This window comes from Rhynchophorus ferrugineus, unplaced genomic scaffold (genome assembly GCF_030347505.1).
Source record: "Rhynchophorus ferrugineus isolate W39M unplaced genomic scaffold, kcgeb_rfMv2 rfM2, whole genome shotgun sequence".
Taxonomy (NCBI): domain Eukaryota; kingdom Metazoa; phylum Arthropoda; class Insecta; order Coleoptera; family Curculionidae; genus Rhynchophorus; species Rhynchophorus ferrugineus.
This window is the reverse complement of record NW_027472581.1, coordinates 71486996-71507547: the sequence shown is the minus strand read 5'-3', so window position 1 is coordinate 71507547 and position 20552 is coordinate 71486996. Positions and strand designations below refer to the sequence as shown.

The 20552-nt window shown below is 31.3% G+C and overlaps 1 protein-coding gene across 2 annotated transcripts in view; it reads left to right on the top strand.

The window, feature by feature from the left end:
* LOC143190354 (orexin receptor type 2) overlaps nucleotides 1–20552 on the top strand; it is a 419319-nt gene that overhangs the window by 255803 nt on the left and 142964 nt on the right. For both annotated transcript variants that reach the window (XR_013004215.1, XM_076394586.1), the window contains exon 2: nucleotides 6090–6269. Coding sequence is in view for 1 of the 2 variants with exons in the window: in XM_076394586.1 (XP_076250701.1) it covers nucleotides 6090–6269 (180 nt within the window). In the remaining variant the exon portion in view is untranslated. The remainder of the gene's footprint in view (nucleotides 1–6089; nucleotides 6270–20552) is intronic.

The window sequence follows — 20552 nt, the reverse complement described above, 5'->3', positions numbered from 1 at the left end:
ATATTAAACCTCTGCGAGGTTTATCTTTACACCATTTAAACCCTATGCCCTGTAAGAGTGTATAAAAGGATGTCTTACATCCCTCAAAAAGCTGCATGTCCCTAATTTGTTTATGTATACTTTTCAGACCTAATTTTCTCTAAAATAATTTAAATTATGTTTAAAAATTTAAATTATTTTATATAAAATAGTTTGTGTACTTACTGATCTTATACATTTCGTATATTTGGTCCCGAATAGAGCCAATATCAAAATGGTCAAGATTGGTCACTCACTTGTTATTCTTCAATTTGTAAGCGATGTTATTTACAGTACTCACAATAATATTTAGCCCGGCAGCAACCCGCTAAAAAACATTTTCAATAAAATTGTAGGGACATATATTATTTAATATCATCAATAATTACCCCTCTAACGGAATTTACCAACAAAAGGGGGCCTCCATTATCCCATTCCTTTTCGAAATAACCTATTAAAGCCGCAATCAATTTGTGATACTGAATATCTATTGTTTTCGGCATTTTCAATCAAAATAATATGATATAAAACGCAGCAATTTAAATTATCAAAATAATCAAAGGGCTAAAATAATGTTTGCCGGTTTATAACCTGTAGTAATTATAACTAATATTTTGAATAATTTAACGTACATCTGACAACCGGACGGCGACCAGCTGTCAGATGAAAAATTCTTGAAAACAATAGTGATAAGAGATTTTAACTCTTACCTATAAATTATTGTGGCTGTATAATTAATTGTAGTTTTTAGATTTACTATAATGTTAAAATAAATTATATTTCATAATAGTTTTGTTCAATTATTTTATTTAGATTAGAATTTTTTTGTATGTCAAAGCCAAACTGAACTAAAACTCAGAGTTAGTTCGGCAACATTGCAATATTTCGACGTCAGAAATATCCATGATGCATTACTAAGAAAACTAACTAAAAAACTGAAAAAACTTTGAATATATATATATATATATATATATATATATATATATATATATATATCGCTCTAGATTCAGACTAGTTTCATGGTGTGCTCATTGTTCCTTTTTCGGTGGAATCTGATAACTCATGGTTTAAACCCTTAAATAAGAAGAAACGGGATACCGAAAGGTCTTTTCCCGCTTATGTCATAGATATTTCAAATAACGTAATTAATTAACTGCCTATATGATTTTCTTTTACAATCACATATGTAAACAATCTATTTACATATGAAATTAGTGTTGAGTTGAGTTGATATTTCCGTCAGTATTGCCTATAAAAATTTAATTATGAAACCGAAAAAATGAAATTGCAATATCTAAATAAATTGTTTATTAAAATATGTATATATAAATAATATGAGCTGATTAGTTTAGCAACTTTAATTTCTCTTCACAAAAATTAGGTTATACATTAAATATGATTGCACCAAAAAAATGATATATGAGTTCTATTGTCATTTTTCATGACATTAATTTACACAACAATAATATTGAAGTAAATACAATAGACAACGTGCGGCAAAAGTCGCGTTACCATTTTGATTGCCTATAAATTTGCTCAAAGAAAAAATAAGTATGTTTGGTTTTCATAAAAATTTATTAGGTATTTGTATTTTTTTTTCGTGATGATTCGGCTTTTTTAAGGCATTTTTCATGACATCCTGCAACATCTGATGCTGAATTTCTTCAATTTCGTGACGAATACAGTCTTTAAGACGTTGAGTCATTTGAGGCTTATTCACATAAACTTTTGATTTTAAAAATCCGGAGATCTAGCTGGACATGTTAAATCGCCACTTCGCGAAATCAGTCTTCGTGGGAAAACGTCATTCAATAATTGAATTGTTGAACAAGCTATGTTTGCTGTGACTCAATCCTGCTGAAACGTTATGTCTTTGCACTTTCATTTCAGGCCCAAGAAAATTTTGAATAATGTGTTGGTACCGTTCTATTACAGTAACTGTAACTGAAACTCCATGGTCCTTTGAAGAACAAATAGGGACCAATGATGTTTATAGCATGAATACCACACCATACAGTTGTTTTTAGTGGATGCAATGATGTTTCATGAATTAATTGAGGATTTTGTGTTCTCTAAAACCGACTGTTTATTGACGTCGCCGCTGAGAAGAAAATGGGCTTCGTCGCTCATTATCAATTTGGACGAAAAATCTTCAATTTCACCGGACATATATAGCCTTAGGATTACATTATTGTACTCAACTCGTTGATCAGGATCTCTCGTTAACAATCTATGGACTAATTGAATTTTGTGTGGGAATATTTTCAAATCAGTTTTCAATATCAGCCTTTAACTGCATACAGAAATGTGTAACGGGGAACCACCTCTCCGAGTTGATATTTTTGGGGACTCTGCAACACTATCGCGCGCAAGAGCCACATTTTCAGCGTTAGGAAACGTCCGTTGTCTTCCAGAACGAGGCCAGTCTGCTGTCATACGGTACTGTTAAAAATTTGCATATAAACGATAACTTATGGTTTTGTGGGGCACTGGACAATTAGGATATTTTTGACACAATTTTCACTGAGTTGTTCCGTTTGTTAAACCGAAATCCAAAAATCCGAAATCATCACAAATGTGAACTGAATGAACACAGCATTCCAAGAAATCTGGATTGCATAATTAAAAGTCATTCATTAATAGAATGCGAAATTAGCATTAAGACCAATGTATAACTTCAATTTAATCGTTAGTATGCTTTTATATACATGAAACACATCCTAACCGACCTATAAATTCAGAAAGAAAGGGCTGTAACATAAAAACGAACAAAAAAAATTAATATAAAAAAATTTAAACAAAGGTCGACAGAATTACTATCAAAATAAACAGGTCACACAGCCAAAAAAAGGTTACTAACGCATAAATAAAATCAGTCAATGGATATACATCATTTTATAAAAACATCTAAACAAGATTCCTTTTCTGTTTATGTCTCATAAACAAAAAGTCCATGAAATTGTAATTACTTTTGGGTTATTAACTTCACGATCCTCTCGAGAAGACATACGTCGAATAACACTTATAAAACCAAATCAAATAATGAACTATTTATATATTTTTTCCTCGATCGAAATAATCGAAAATCTAATCTGGACACTTTATGAAACGAGTGAAAATCCTTGGGCCTCAAGCATATTTACCATCGCAGGCCGTCTGGAAACCAATAAAACGCAATTTATTGCCCCATTTTCCTCGAAGTTTGCTTGACAGAATGGACATCGATTCCACCAGATATCCGTTAAAGTATCAGTAGAACTGACGTTTCTTGTCCTAATAAATTTGCTCTAGACAATTTACCTTTCCGAGGAGTACCGCAGATATTCAGTCGAAATATTTTATTCCATACATCTTTTATTAAATGTCATTTTAAGTATTTCAAATAATACTGTCACTTCATCTGGAAATTAATATAACCTTTCTGCTAATATAACATTCGATGAAAATACCAATTGATTTCCATTATAATTCATGGCGAAAGCGGAAAAAAAGTTAAGATAAAGTGATGGGAAAGTTGATGAAAATTAATGTCTCCAAATATCAGTTGAAAAATAATATTGCGTGTTAATGATTTTTAATTATTTTTGAACAATAAATTAAATATAAAAATATCGACAATATAAAATTTTATCTTATATAGTACATATATGTACATCAACAAAGTTACAGCGAAAATATTTTATACTCACTGCTTTTTGGCTTCAAGCGAATATGTAATATATTACCGGAATATAAAATATTTGAAAAAGATGTGGCAGCAGTTAAGTAGCAACGACAATTTTAACATACACGTCTCGCAATTTAATGATATACTAAACTGGAAAATTCACGTAGAAAGATACCTTTAGATATATTTATCTAAAAGCATTTTATTCTATTTATAATGGCCCCTATAAATATTTTTAAAAGCGTGTTTCTAACAGTATAGGGATTTAGAATAAGTTCTTGCCATTTTGCCAACCCAACGAACAAGCTTGATTAATCTTTATGCAGAAAATCAAACATATGTTTTATAGTGTTATAATAAATATATGTATATAAAAATGTAGAATCAATTTCTTACTATTATTATTTTTCAAAAAAGGCATCGAAGGAATCACCCAGAATTGTCTAAAACACTAAAACCTAACAAAAAACTTTGTGACACTTGGTGATTTCAAAACTGAAAAGTATCCAAACTCATTCCTCATAATGCTGTTTAAAAATATTCCAAGTGATTTAAGAGCAGGAATATTGAAAAACGTATAAGTAGGCATAAAAATAATGAGAATAAATGATGAAAAAAATTAATATATCGTATAATAATCTAACAAATCTGAACCCAAATCATTCAAGTCATGCAACAACCTAAATAATTATGATTATGATGTATTAAATATGTGTTTCTTGGAGTCAGTAGGATGAAGTTGTTTGTTTAATATGTGTTATATTATGTCGGTATTAATTGATCAAAATTAATACAATGATGGAAGATATAATAGAGTGAGATATTCGAATATGAAAATGCTTTGAAACATCTCAGTAGATTCGTTGTATTCATCAGACATCGATTTACTGATATACTATATACTGATGTACTGAAGACAAGATATTGTTAATCGATAATCACAAAAAACGTATCTTCTACATCAGGAAATGATCATCTCGTATAACATCATCAATAAAAAAAGGTAACTAGTATCGGATAATAATCTTAATCTTATATATTTTTTAAAATAAATCATTCATTCCAATTCGCCAAACAATTGTTAAAAAATCTTGTATGAGAAAGGCTTTGATTCTATTCCAGCTATAATTCTATAAAACTACTATAATTCTTCAGACTGGGAAGAAGATAAATGATATTGTCATTTGTTATTCATTCAATATGGTAGTAAGTAACACTATATTCCATTAACCCCAGAAGGGCTAGCTATAAAAGAGAAATCTAGAAGGTGATAACTCCCGGTTCGCTTCAACGCTCAACAATATAAAAACGATTCCTGGTCCTGATTATAGATCTGACCATAATATCATCTATGCAATAGCATAACTATGAATTACGATTCTAGCTAATTGCGGTTTATAAATTATCAGAAACAACAAATATATTTCGGTAACTAAATCAGCTGAACGATTTTGAGATGTTGATGCAACAAAAGAACAAATATCTGAAACAATTGTTCCGTATGCCATGTTAAAGTATGTCCACCTGCAAGATAAACAAAGCCATCGTGAATATCCTACCAAGGTTGCATTAAATAGATATGTTAGGCAAGAACTAAGACCAGAAGCAGAAACCTATTGGTGTGACTGGTAATTTGGAAGTTATTTGATAGAATCATAAATATCAAACGTTTAACCAAACACTTTGCAATAAAACGATGGGTTTAGCAAATCTGTAAATAATTGACATTCCACAAAATTTTATTTCCTGATGAGCAGGCAAGGATGGACGAACTACAAGCAGTAATAAACTCATTAAATATAGTAAGATCGTAAGAAATTATCAAGGCTGGTGGGGCCTTGATGTTCTTTTTCACGGCTTCACGTTGTGCTTATTCAAACGTGCAACTTATTGAAGAGAGTACCATTATTAAATATATAATTAAAAAAAAATGTGACTTTGTCAAGGGCGCAAACGAAAAATAATCACAAGATGACAAGTCAGGGCTATAAGGAGGGTGCTCGGGAGGTTCGAGCGCTGAAGGAAACCAAAGAAGATGCTCGAGTGCATCGAATCCTCTAGATCGGAATTAGGTGCTAAGCTAAATAGTAAAATTACCGTCCATATTTGATTCCCCCTCGTAAGACTTTTTGGCTCTGCTAGTTTACAGAGGAAGTTTAAGTTTCATTTTTTTACATTTTAGTGAGTTCCTTATTTATTTTTTGAAGTCGGATCAATTTTTTTGTTAAAAGTATTTTATTTTTCCCTTTTTAGTGTTAGATATTTACTCAATAAATTACGCAATTACCAACAAAATAAATTAATATTTCCAAGCAAGATGGAAAAGACCTGTTGATATATTTAACGATTACTATGGCAACTGAACCGAAAATAACTAACATAACAATATCACTTTCTGTTTCAGGATATTCCGCTGCACGTAACGATGCTGACGTACGTTTGTTTGGCCTGGGATCGGTGCAGATACTTGAGGAATCCAAACAAGCCCCGTCTACCGGCTTTCGTTTGCACGATCGGAACTTGGTTAACTTCTGTCTGCCTCGTGCTTCCTTATCCCATTTACATAATGCATATTGATTTAGGGGTGAGTAAATGTTTGTTTCGTAGATTGATTCAAATTTATTCCATATTGCTCACGTTTATCCCTCAAATGACTAACAGATTATCTATTATTAGAATTGTTTATTATATAGTACATGTACATTTAAATCGTAATTAACATTATAATCTCCCTTAGTTTCGTAATTCCATAGATTTTGAACAATTTCCATCGATACTACTTGAATAGATTCACTATAAAGCAGCTGAGATTGATTTAATTATAATGATACACAATGATTTGCCGTTAAACGCTATACAAATTCGCACATATGTAACAAAGAATACCAATATAAAATTATTCAATAAGTTTTATTAAGCGAAAAAAATTGAACCGACTTCAAACTAATTTTTATTTAGTTATTAGAACGATTATGACATATATATTTTATTTTAAAACTTGTTTTGTGTTAAAGGTCCAAGTTTGATTATTTTTTACATTTTAGTGAGTTTATATTTACTTATTTGAAGTCGTTTCAATTTTTTTTGCAAAAATATCTTATATTTCTCTTTTTAGTGTTAGATATTTATAATAAATTAAGCAGTTATTCTATTAAGTATAAAAAAAACAGGAATAAAAAAGAATGACTGAAAATTAGGAATGTTTTAGGTACTGGAGCCCGCTACCTAGTCTAAGTGATTTGACAAAGGTTCAAAACAAACTAGAAAAATTAAAGTTGCAGCTTTGTTGGGAATTGAACCCGCGACCTCTGCGCGAAAGCTTATTACACGATAGAAACAGTTGCCTATCATGTTTCTACTACTTCCCATATGAAATGATTAATGCTTAAAAAGCAAACTGCAATGACATTATAAATAAATATATGATTATTTTAGATAAATGATATGTTAAAACATTATACCTGCCTTTGAAATGTAAGGCTTTCCCTCAATGTTAAACCTACTGAAAAATTTTATGATGATAATTTGAAGATACAAATGCAAATGTATTTGACAGGGCTACCAAAATATTTACTTTACATAATTGATAAGTAACTACAACATAAAAATTATTTAAATTATATACATTGATGTATGGATGTATTTTTCTTAGATTTTTAGCAACTTTGTTGAACAAAAAGCTGCGCCAGGTATTGGAATAAATTACACTGTAATATTTGGGTAAATAAAATGCACAAATTATAATATTGAAGTTTATTTTAATAATAGTCCTACAAACTTACAAGTAAAAGCAACTGCAATACTTCAACAAGTACTTTAAAAAATCTGTGTTTAGATATATTTTAACATATTAAGTTTTATGGATTCGTAAACTAGATGCCTGCTTAGTTTCTTTTACTTTACTTGAGTTCTGTGATAATATTTGGCTTAATACATCATTTGTAAGTAGATATTGATCGTAATGTTTAAAATTTGTGTTTTCAATAACATACGCTTATACCAGACTGCAAACTTGATAACATGGTGTATATCTCATCGAATTATTTGTGGTACAAGAAACCAAATATTTAATGTTGGCTTTGTAATCTAACCATGGTGAGATTTGATTGACACTAGTTAATTTTTTCCTAGTATATTGAGAATATATGGTCGTTCAAGTAGTGAACTGCAGTTAATGTTCAGTGAGTTTAGTTAGCACTGTATTTCCTTCTCTTTGGTTTGCTTTCAAATATTGTAGAAACATATAGCGACATTATATTAGATATAATTTTCAAATCATGATACTAAAAAAGGAACAACTTCATTAGGGATATACGACATATATACAAAATAAGCAAACCCAATGAAAATGTTAAAAATTGAACCGACTTCAAAAAATAAATAAGGAACTCGCTAAAAATTGAATAATAATTAAACTTATTTACGACAAAAAGACAATCAGATTTTCAAAAGAAAAAAAAAATTTCAAAATAAACATGTACATAATAATCGTTGTAATAACTAAATAAAAATAAACAAAAGCTTTATTCAACCTATCGACTACACGTATTATATACACACAATTTAGCTTAATACCTACCTAAACCTATTTATCTATTTAAAATTTTGTTTTAACTACTACCAACTGACTAAATTGAAGCTGTTTTCAAACCAAAACAACAATATTAATTTAAATTTGTTTTAATACTAATTTAATTTTTAGTGTATATCATAAAATTATATTATTATATTTGTATTTTTTGGGCTCGGCAGCGACTTCGAAATGATCAGTTGGTAGCAGTTAAAACATTTTTTTTGTTAAAAATATTTTATTTTTCTCTTTCTACTGTTAAATATTTACTTACTAAATTACTCAGTTATTTTATTTAATATAACAATGGGTAGGCTAAGTAAAGGTACAGCCCGTATGAGAAAAAATAGGAAACAATGGTTGAAAATAAGGAGCGCTTCAGGTCCCGAGGTCCGCTACCTAGCCTAGGTGATTTGGCAAATGTTCTAACTAAACAACAAAAAGTTATCGTCTCCGCCAGGAATCGAACCCGTAACCTCCATTTGGGAGCTAAACGCTTTAAACATTACACCATAGAAGCAGTAGTTTGCAACATTTGTACGAGGTCTTACAGGCAACAATTAGTGCTTAAAAAGCTAACTGAATAGCTTCTGCACTGACGACTTCTGATTTTCCACCGCATCACCTCAGTGATAATATTATACACAAATATCTGATTATTTTAGATAAAAGTTATGTGAAAACTTTATACGTGCCTTTGAAATTTGAGCGTTTCCCTCGATTAAACCCCCTCCCCCCTTGCCACCAACAGATCCTGACTTGGTGCCTTTGGGACTATCTCGAAAGTGCACTCTTTCGAATAAATAAAGAATCGGTCCACAATTGGTGGAGAAATCAGCGAACATACATAAAAAAATATAGAGCCGAAAATAGAACCTCCTTCTTTTTCGAAGTCGGTTAAAAGTAATTTATAAATAAGATCCATACCCGTACAAATCGTCCAGTGCGACAAAAACAACTACGTCACGCGCGTCACGCAACGTAATTTTTCTATTATTTTAGTAGAAATAATTTTATTTAGGGTAAACTAAATACATATAGTCATAGGGCAGTTTTTCACAAAATAGTCATCTAGTCTATTGTCGTAACATCAGAGACCCAACTAAACTAATAGGTCATACATTTTACTAAATATCTGCCTAATTGAACCACTAAAGGTATTATTAGCATCATATCATCTCTGTTTACTAAAGTCCGCATCAATAGGATATAAAGTAACCAAAAAATAACCAACCCCGTCCCCGCAGGCCGTTCGATTCTTCAGTGAGCCCACACCACACCGTATTTTAAGCAAGAGATCCACTAAACGTGGCGAAAGTTTTAAGAAAAGTATACAGAAGAGAGCTTACGTATAAAAAAACTTCAGCGGCATATAAGATATAACACTGGATGCATGCTGGCCACACCATTCAGATCGAGTCGATGTCCTAGTTATTCCAGAAGGTTATTCGACAGAACACATCGAGAAGACTTTGAAATGTATAAACATTAAAATACTCCCTGTGATGCTTCGAATATTTTGATAAAATATTTTCTTAGATTAATTAACTGTTGCTAGATTAGTTTGCCGACATTTATCCTGCAAGAGTGTGTTTGTTTGCTGGTTGATAAAATTCGAACTTTTCTTTGTAAAGGTTGGATGTCGACCTCAGTCCATTTTATGATACCAAAGAAATAGTTTAGAAAACAGCCTTCATCTAAGCTCATTTTCCAGGCATGGTTGGCCGATTCGCTGAACCTGTTTCATAAATAGATATTTGTAGAAGTTATTATTACTTGCTTTGATTGAACCTAGCTATCATGTGTTTTAAAAATATTTTGTAGGAGATTTCCTTGAGCTACGCTGAGGGTACGACACTTATCCGATCTAAACTGCATCTCAATATCTTTGGAAAACACTTCAACAATTTTCAGTATTTGGCGTAATTGGTTCTGTATAGCCCACATTACTTTAAGGCCATCCATCCATTAGTTAGCTCTAATTCTCAAAAGATGAGTGTATAAATTTGACAGCTGTCGGATCAATAGTTTGTAAATTATAGCATTTTGAGTGAAGCAACTTTTGTTATTGTGAAAAAAAATGGCTGAAAAGGAATTTCGCGTGATGAAAAAATATTACTTTTTGAAGACAAAAAATACAGTTGAAAACAGAACTTGGCTTGATGCCGAGTTTCCGGATACTGCCCCAGGAAAATCAACCATCAAGGATTGCATCGAGTTTTGCGTCGATGTGTGACAATGAATGAAACATGGCTCCATCATTTCACTCCAAAGTCCAATCGACAGTCATCCGATTGGACTGCACACGACGAACCCGCTCTTTGGCGTGGGAAAACGCAATAGTCGGCTGGCAAGGTTATGGCGTCAGTATTTTGAGATGCTCATCATAGCGTTATTGGACCGTTTGAAGGATGAAGCCGCCGAAAAGTGGCCGCATTTAAAAAAAAAGGAAAGTGCTGCGTCACCAAAACAATGCACCATGTCACAAATCAGTGAAAATGATGGCAAAAATCCATCCATCCACCGTCTTCGCCAGATCTGGCCCCCAGCGACCAAGTCTTGTTCTCAGATCTCAAAAGAATGTTCGCTGGGAAGAAATTTTCGTAGAATGAAGAGGTGATCACCGAGACGGAGGCATATTTTGAAGCAAAGGACAAATCGTATTACAAAAATGGTTTCGAAAAGTTGGAGGGTCGATATAATCAAGTGTATCACACTCGAAGGGAATTATGTTGTATAAATTATTTTTAAATTTATTTTTAATCTAAAAAAATATGTTTTACTACGGTAGGCCGGGGACTTTTCAATTGACCTGTTATTAATTATATTATTTATTATTACATACAAATTTATGATTTAATTTCATTTAATAATGAACTGCAAAGCACATAAACATACTATTTAATATAAAGGTAATTTTATAGTCAAAAAGAATTGCTTAATACATGAATTAATTGGTCGTAATTCAAATAAACTCTTTACAGTTATAGTTTTTTGAGATTTTAATATCCATAAAATTATTTGTATAGTTGTTGTATCAAATAAGTTGCAACATTTTCTAAGCAAAATCCTTTCTAAACTCAGTAATCTCTCTAACACATGTATAGTTTTGTAGGACTCTTTCTTAATAGCCTCCAATATCAATATCAATAGAATGACACAGTCAACCAGCTTAGGATATTGAAGCTGGTCAATTCAAATAAAATCCATTGATCTTCATCACAAATGATGAATTGATATGTTAAATATATGAAGACATATGATGTCTTCATAATATACTGTATTGTAAATGTGCTAAATAATTGCCTAGACGGCAGGGAAAATGAATAAAAAATGAGATACCAAATATCTAATCATAAGAATTAAGCATAACAGAAACTTCTGTCTGTCAAATACATTATGAAAAACTTTTTCCAACAGCGATTTTTTTGCTGCAATAGCATACTGCTGTAGAAAAAGTTAAGTTGTTATAAACTGCCACAAATCATGGGTCATATTATTGTTAAAAACAACAATTATTATAAATATGTATTGAAAATGTATCCAAAAATGTCTACTATTAATAATTATCGCTTGTTCTCATAACCAAAGGGTTTACATACTTTAGTTTAGCAAACATATTTATTAAACATTACAAATCAATTTTAACATTATTAAATAATTTGTTAGAACTGCCAGATATTGACAGATTTATCCAGTTCGGCGAAGTAAAATTTTATGGGATTTAGATTGTTATTTTGAGTTATAGTCGCTGGCCTTTAGTCGGGTTTTAATCCTTGTCCGATTTCAAAAAGCATCCACGTTGCCGCCGGCTCTTTGCCACATTAATCCCGAGATCCCTTAGGACGGCCGAAGAAAAACTTAATCTCAGCTACTACATCGGTTTCGTATTGGTATTGGACTGATAAATATTGGTTAAAGAACTTTATATATAAATTAGTTTATAAAATAAGGATTTACGTGTAGTATTATGTTATTTTATTGCAAAAATGTTGAACAATTAAAATTAAAATATATTAGATATATATTAAATTAAGCAAAAAAAAATTTTATAAATTTTCAAAAATGTATTTATTGCATTGTTACTAGTCTTTGCTTAACTAACCTACAATTTGGCTTTACATTAACTTAAATCTACATAAAAGATATATTTAAGAGGACCCATCGGCCCTCTCTTAGTCTCTGGTCTAATAATGTTTATGTATAACATTACTATATTTCTTTAAATACATCTCACTACACTACACAAGATCAAATGATTTTATTCTTTTGAGTTGGTGCCCTGTTCTGGTATTATCTTGTAGAGTTGTATTACTTCGATATTGACATATTCATGTCTCCTTGCAATTCTCTTGATTTTCTGGATGACAATAAGGATCTGAAGGTCGATGAAAGTAAACAGTCCAGTACTATCTAGGTGCACCTATAATACTTCTCAGAACTTTGTTCTCAAAACTTATATTGTATTTATTTAGTTATCGCGGAACATCCCCACAATTGTATTCCGTATATCCAATATAGGTTAGAACACCTGCTTATATAATACTAATTTATTATATTCCAATTAACCAATACAGTTTTTATTCATACATATCATACATCATACAAAGATTTTTGAAAATAATCTAACTGTTAATAGGTCAATTGAAAAGTCCTCGGCCTGATACATACATGACACTACTAGAATTAAATCCATATGTCTTTTACTTAGCCCTAACACTCAAAAGATGCGTGTATAAATTTGACAGCTCTCAGATCATTAGTTTGTGAATTATGGCATTTTGAATGAAGCAACTTTTGTTATTGTGAAAAAAATGGATAAAAAGGAATTTCGGGTGTTGATAAAATATTACTTTTTTAAGGAAAAAAATACAGTTGAAGCAAAAACGGCTTGATGCCGAGTTTCCGGACACTGCCCCAGAAAATCAACCATCAAGGATTGGTACGCTAAGTTTAGAAGTGGTGAAATGACCACCGAAGTCGGTGAACGCAGTGGACGCCCAAAAGAGATTGTTACCGAAGAAAACATTTAAAAAATCCGCAAAATAACTTTGAATGACCGTAAATTGAAATTGAACGAAATAGCAGACACTCCAAAGATATCAACTGAATGTGTACATCATATCATTCACGAATATTTGCGTATGAGAAAGCTCTATGCAAAGTGGGTGTCGTGCGTGCTCACTTTTGACCAAAAACAATGACGAGTTGATGATTCGGAGCAGTGCTTGAAGATGATCAAGGGTAACAAAACCCTAGCTTTTGCATTCATAGGTGACAATGGATAAAACATGTCTCCATCATTTCATTCTGAAGTCTAATCGACGGTCATCGCAAAAAAACGCAACAGTCGGCTAGCCAGGTTAGGGCGTCTGTATTTTGGGATGCGCATAGAATAATTTTCATTGTCTACCTGGAAAGAAGAAGGACCATCAACAGCGACTATTACATAGCGTTATTGGACCATTTGAAGGACGAAATCGTCGCAAAACGGCCATATTTGAAGAAAAAGAAAGTGCTCCTTCACCATGAATTCACCAAAAATCCATGAATTGGGCTTCGAATTGCCTCCTTTTCCACTGTATTCTCTAGATCTGACCCCTAGCGAATTTTCCTGTTCTCAGATCTCAAAAGAATACTTGCTGGGGAGAAATTTTCGTCGAATGAAGAGGTGATCACCGAGACTGAGGCCAACTTTGAATCAAAGGACAAGTTGTGCTACAAAAATTGTATTGAAAAGTTGGACGGTCGCTATAATTAGTGTATCACCCTTGAAGGGATTTATTTTGGACAAAAAAAAACTAATTTTGCCAAAAAATATGTTTTACTGTGGTAGGCCGGGGACTTTTCAATTGACCTGTTAGATGCCATAAACGGGTCGATGAAATATTGAAAAACACTATTAATATGATATAAAGTTTATTTCAGTGATTGTTCTAATCTTTAATAATTAACTACTTAATGATTAGATCTATTTTATACAATATGTTTTATTGCCGAATTACTGGAATATAAAACCAAACTTTTTTCCTGGTTCCTAGTTTGATAAGGGATTAATATCCACACGCACATTTTTTTCATAATAAAACCTTCTTTTTGTAAAATATCTTTCAACATTTGTTTACAGTGTTCCAACAGAGCAATATCAACAAACAGTATGGATTTCAATAAATAAAGGATGCCTCAAAAGAAAGTTTGTATTTACCCAGCTTATTGCATGAAAGTAGCGAACGCAAGGGGTGCTGAGTATATGTCAACATTTAACAGCTTCTTGTTCGCACAAGAAACTTAATGGAATTGCCGCTATTACAGTGCGGCGAATCAAAAATTGATGCATCAGAAACCATGTCATGTGCCTAAAATGGCCTATATATATCGTTGCGAGAAATTGTGAAATTTTACTTTTTTGAAAATGAAGTTTATGAGTACGAAAGTTAGCGTTTGGAAATATTATGTTCAATATACACCCAGAATGATGTACTTTAATAACTTAGAAACATTTTCTCGATAGATAGCTTACGCTTGCTTTAACAGATGAAATTAAACAGTAGTTTCAAAAAGTGACAAAGCGTGACAAATTCAGCGTTCGAGAATAATCTCGCTGATGCTGATGGTGTTGAAAGGGAGAAGAGATATATGTGATATATTACAAAATTCAAATATAGTTCTCTCTTCTTACGCAAACTAACCCGCAAGGACGTAATTGAGCTTGAACACCTCCATATTTATCTAAAAAATTGAACCGACGACCGACAAAGAATGAATAAGGAACTCACTAAAAAATAAAAAATAATGAAACTTAGATTTTAAACACAAAAGAAAAACGAGCCCAAACAATACAAAAATAATAATATAAATTTGAGACATATACACAAAATTAAAATGGTAACAATATTAATCTAATGTTTCTCGACACCGTCTTCAAAGTGATCAGTTAGTAGTAGTTAAAATAATATTGTAAATAGATAAATAGGTTTAGGTAGGTATTAAGCTAAATTGTGTGTATATAGAATATAAAATACGTGTACTAGATAGATTAATAAGATTTTTGTTTATTTTTATTTAGTTATTATAACGATTATTATGTACATAATTTATTTTATAACGTTGTTCTTTTGTGTTAAATATCTAAGTTTGATTATGTTTTATTTTTTAGTGAGCTCTTTATTTATACTTTGAAGTCGGTTCAATTTTTTTGTTAAAAATATATTATTTGTCTTTTTTAGTGTTATATATCTACTTAATAAATTACGCAGTAATTTTTTTAAATATAACAATGGGCATGCCAAGTAAAGGCGCAGTCCCTATGATAAAAAATAGAAACAAAGAAATAATTATTGATAATAAGGAATGCTTCAAGCCCCGGTGTCCGCTACCTAGTTCAGGTGATTTGACAAATGTTCTAACCAAGCTACAACAACAACAAAAAGTCATTGGCCACACTGGGAATACAACCCGCAACTTCCGCCTGTGAACTGAAGGCTCTAACCATAACACCACACAAGCAGTTGTCTACAATTTTTCTACGACTTCTCATATGATTAGCTTTTTAGTTTGCTTAAAAAGCAAACTAAATAGCTTTCACACTGAACTGCTTCCGATTTTCCGTCACATCAGTTCAGCTGTAGCATTATACCCAAATATCTGATTAATTTAGGTAAAAAATAAGTGAAAACCTTGTACATGCCTTTGAAATTTGAGGTTTTCCTTCGATTTCCCCCCTTCCACCACCATCCTGACTTGGTTCTAATGGAACCTCGGAAGTGCACTATTTCGAATAAAAAAAGAATTTTGAAAAAAATGAAAAAAAAAAAAAATATATATATATATATATATATATATATATATATATATATAGCTGAACATAAAACCTCCTCCTTTTTTGAAATCGGTTAATAATTGTAATTGAGTTACCACATAAAATAACTTCGAATTTTTTCCCTCATACTCCTTTCTCAGGTTCTTCGTGATAGTACAGAAGCTTGGATTAAATACACCGTTCTGCAGTTTTATTTGTTTATAGTTTGAGAATGCTTCCTTCCTTTAGTCTTCTTTTGGCCTTGGCCTCTACATGCCCATTGTATCATGTGAGTGTTTGAAAAATGAAAGCATACTACATGCTTCTCATCTTGTCCCAGGTATTTTTCATTTCACATATAATAAGTCGTTTTAAAGGGGCTAATGAATTAAACCCCCAAATCTGTATAACTTTACAAAAACACTTACACATTGAGAAAGAATTGAACACTAAAGAACAAGAAATAAAAATGACTTTTACATTATAATTAAAATATTGTTGTGTCACAACAAGTACACTTCTATATACTTTATCAAATCTCGTCACTGTTAACGAATAGCCAACAACTGTACATTTAGGTCACAACGTGTATGTTAAAATCGTGCAGCTTTCATCCAGCAAACATTCCGAAACCAATGTAATGCGCGTCTCTGGATTTGTTCCCAACTATATAGTGAATATTGACTTTTAGCGGAATAACTCTTTTAATAAGATGTAAGAAAGAAACACGACGAAGTACTGTAGATAACATTTTTTGTATTACTGATCACAAATATTTGAATAACTCAATTCAAAAATAAGAATGAATATGAAAATAATCAGCAAGCATCAGGTTAGTTAAGAAATTTGTAGTACCATACTGGTTACCATCTTTCTTTTTAAATAAAGACTGCTCATATTATTAAATCCTCTACTATTTTGAAAAGCAGATAGATAAATGATACATAGTTGGCAAATTTAACTAACGAACTTTATCACATTTGCGTAAGAAGAAAATGAATCCATGAAGTCATTTAGTAAATAAAAAAATATAATAAACTATGTAAAAAACATACATAAAATGATAATTATTGATAGATTTAATGATCACATAATGACTTCAAATGCAAAATAATAAACATTTTACAGAAAACTGTATTAGGGTAAAAAGTTTACCACATTTATTAAAACTGAACTTCAAAAATTATCTATTACAAAAACTGTTCCAGTGTGCCGTCAGAAAGGCATATTGCATTATTCTACAATTAACTATTAATCGTATTAAAAAGAGTGGTATAACGAAAATGCAGTGAATAACTAGCCAGCTAAATCATAACAGAATAAACCTTTTTTGATATTCGCTAGAACAATTCAATTTCCATTACATCGATAATTTCGTTTCTACATTATTTCGATTTATTTTCTAATATTTTTCAACATGTCTAAATTACACACTGATCTAACTATAGTAAGTATATGTAGTATATATATTATAAAATAAGTAATTTTTATTGATTGTTTATGGGGGGAGATCAATTAAATATATCAATAAGTATTTCGTCTTTAGGGCCCTCTTCGTCTACATTTGTGTGTCAGTGATTGCATTTTTTATTAATATGAAACCAAACAAAATCCAATTTTGCAACATATTCAAGGATTCATCATTAACTAATTTTCTTTGTTGTATTTATAATTTCAAATTCAAAACAAGGTTTCTATGAAAGAAATTGTTACAAAAATTATACGAAAATGTGGACAATTTTGGTTAAAAGATACAATACTGAGAAGGCTTCGATATTGTTGACATAATTAATGGATTGACAGATTAACGTTCAGTTGAATATTAGATTAAATAATTTGAATTAAGAGACATTGACTTTCTTGTCTTGGTTCATTGCAACAAATAGTCGTAGAATGTATTATATTATATAAACTATTTTTCCAACTAACTTTCCTATTGAATCTGAGTGCGTGATTAATTAACCATATGTTTAGTCATTTAAAATGTGTGGAATAGATTTTAAATTGCTGTGTTTTGTATTGGCTGTTATGTGTTGTATGCCCCAGAGCCAGGAAAACCAGTTGTTTTCTTCCTGGAAAGAAGAACAAAAAAGAATCTGCGTTACAAAGCACTGCAATAAAATGTAGTCTAAATATTAAATTGGCCTATTATCTTTTTACTTAATTGCTCTGCAAGGGAAGATTTGGTCTTTTTTTTTCGTTAGTACCTACAGTCATAAAGTTAGAAATAAATTAAGCAGCTTTAATAAAATGTTCATTTAATTATATTATTATTTTTGTTATTACTGTTTTTTTTTGGGCTGTACTAGCTGTTTATAATTTCTATCGTTTAATCAACCGTCAGATAATCAATCGCATATATATATATATATATATATATATATATATATATATATATATATATACATACATATATAAATGTATATAAATATATATATATATATATATATATATATATATATATATATATACATATATATACATATATACAGAAATTATATATATGCTTCAATTACTGCTAATTATTAATTGAAAAATTGTGAATGAATGCAAATGTGAAATTTCACAACAGTGGATGTGAATTTCGATTGTTTAATATCAATATTTAAAAAACCGTCCAGATTTATAAATTCCACTGTTAAGCTCCAGGGTATTGTTCTATAAAATATAATTGAGCTAATTGTTAAATATCTCATTTCTAATTTCGACAGTAGAAATGAATGAAGTCTGGCGATCCGTTTAAACAGAAATTTCAAGTTTCAAAAACTTATTCCAACAAAACAAACGGTTCTGCGAAAATGAATCAATAAAAGGTCATGTCAATTAATTTGGGTTTCTTCTTGATGTCTCCAAAGAAACGCCGCAAATTATAAAGTGAATAACAATATGTTTATTTAATATATTTCTTTCGACGACCCAAAGGGTTCTTCGCCGAAAAGACCGAAAACACCTTATATAAATAACGAACCTGAAAATGTAACGTTTAGATTGTGACGATCCTCGAATCAAATACAATTTGTCGGGCCCATTTTAATTAAAATCCCACGACCGACACAACAAGCTTGCAAAACGAAAATACGCAATATTAATACGCGTGGGGTAATGTTAATCAGATTCGGCAAATGTGCTGATAAAACTGGTAACAACAATACGTTGTGGAACCAGAATCTGGTTCTAATTATACTTGAGGGGAAACGCCTAGCGCGAAATAATTAATTTGTCTCCGTTAGCAACGAAATAAATCACAAATGGAATAACGAAAACTGAGGGGTTTGATAATATACAATCTATACAAATTACGTTCAAGTTACATATAACCATCCCAAATGCGACACAAAGTAGTTCCATAATGTAATATGTCCACGATATGTTGTTGTGTTATTATTATTTGGTAAAAGATATACTCAGAATACGTTGCAATATCACGTAAAATAAAAAGTCAAGTTATAGCTTTACCGACAGACGTTGTACTGTTCAAGCTTCATTTTTCGTTTCGAATGACGTACAATCAAATTTACCAATTATTTTAATTCTAGTTGGAAGAGACTTGCAGTGATATCATGGCGATGCATTGATGTTTGACCTGGCATGAACAAAATTTTAATTTTACCCCAGCTTAACACATTGGCTGAAAAGTCACGGGCGTAACAAAGGAAACGTGTTTTTGTTTTGTTAAAAATTGGCTTTATTTATCAATGCGATCTCCATCAAGAGATACACAATCATTCCAGTGCCGCTCTAATATTACAATATCACTTTTGTAGAACAATTTATATTTTTCCTCAATATAAGCCACTTGTTGTCCACTCAGATGATGATCGTTTTGTGTTCAGAATGAAGTGATGGATCCATCTTTCATCCATTGTCACATATCGACGCAAAAATTCCGGTTTGTTACATTTGAACATGGCCAAACATAGCTCCGAATTATCAACACGTTCTTTTTTTGGTCAACACTGAGCCAACGCAACACCCACTTTGAACAGATGTTTCTCATAGATAAATGCTCATGCAATATAAAACCAACACGTTCTTTTGATATCTTTACGATGTTAGCAAACTCACGCAACTTTTTTTGATATGTTTTGGCGTTACCACCTCATTTGGACGTCCACTGGTTCTGTATTAGATCTACGATCACGTCTCAAGGCAGCAAATCAACGCTTTATTGTTGTTTCTGATGGAGCGGTGCCCTTATAATACTTTTCAGCCATTTCTTCACTTGAACGGTATTTTCCCATCAAGAAGCAGTGTAAAATTAAAACACGAAATTCTTTTTCGTCCGTTGTTTTGAAAATAACAAAAGTAATGTCATTTTCAGCGCAATAAGTCATAAACTTATGAGTAGAATATTACGAAATTTTAACAGCTCTCTTTTGACGGTGGGTACTAACTGAAAAAGTGGAGAATACAAGAAAACTAGCTAGATCATAAACTCAATAGGGTACTTTGTCTAATTAATGGTAATGAAGTAGTTCATAAAGTCGTTCCGTTATCTA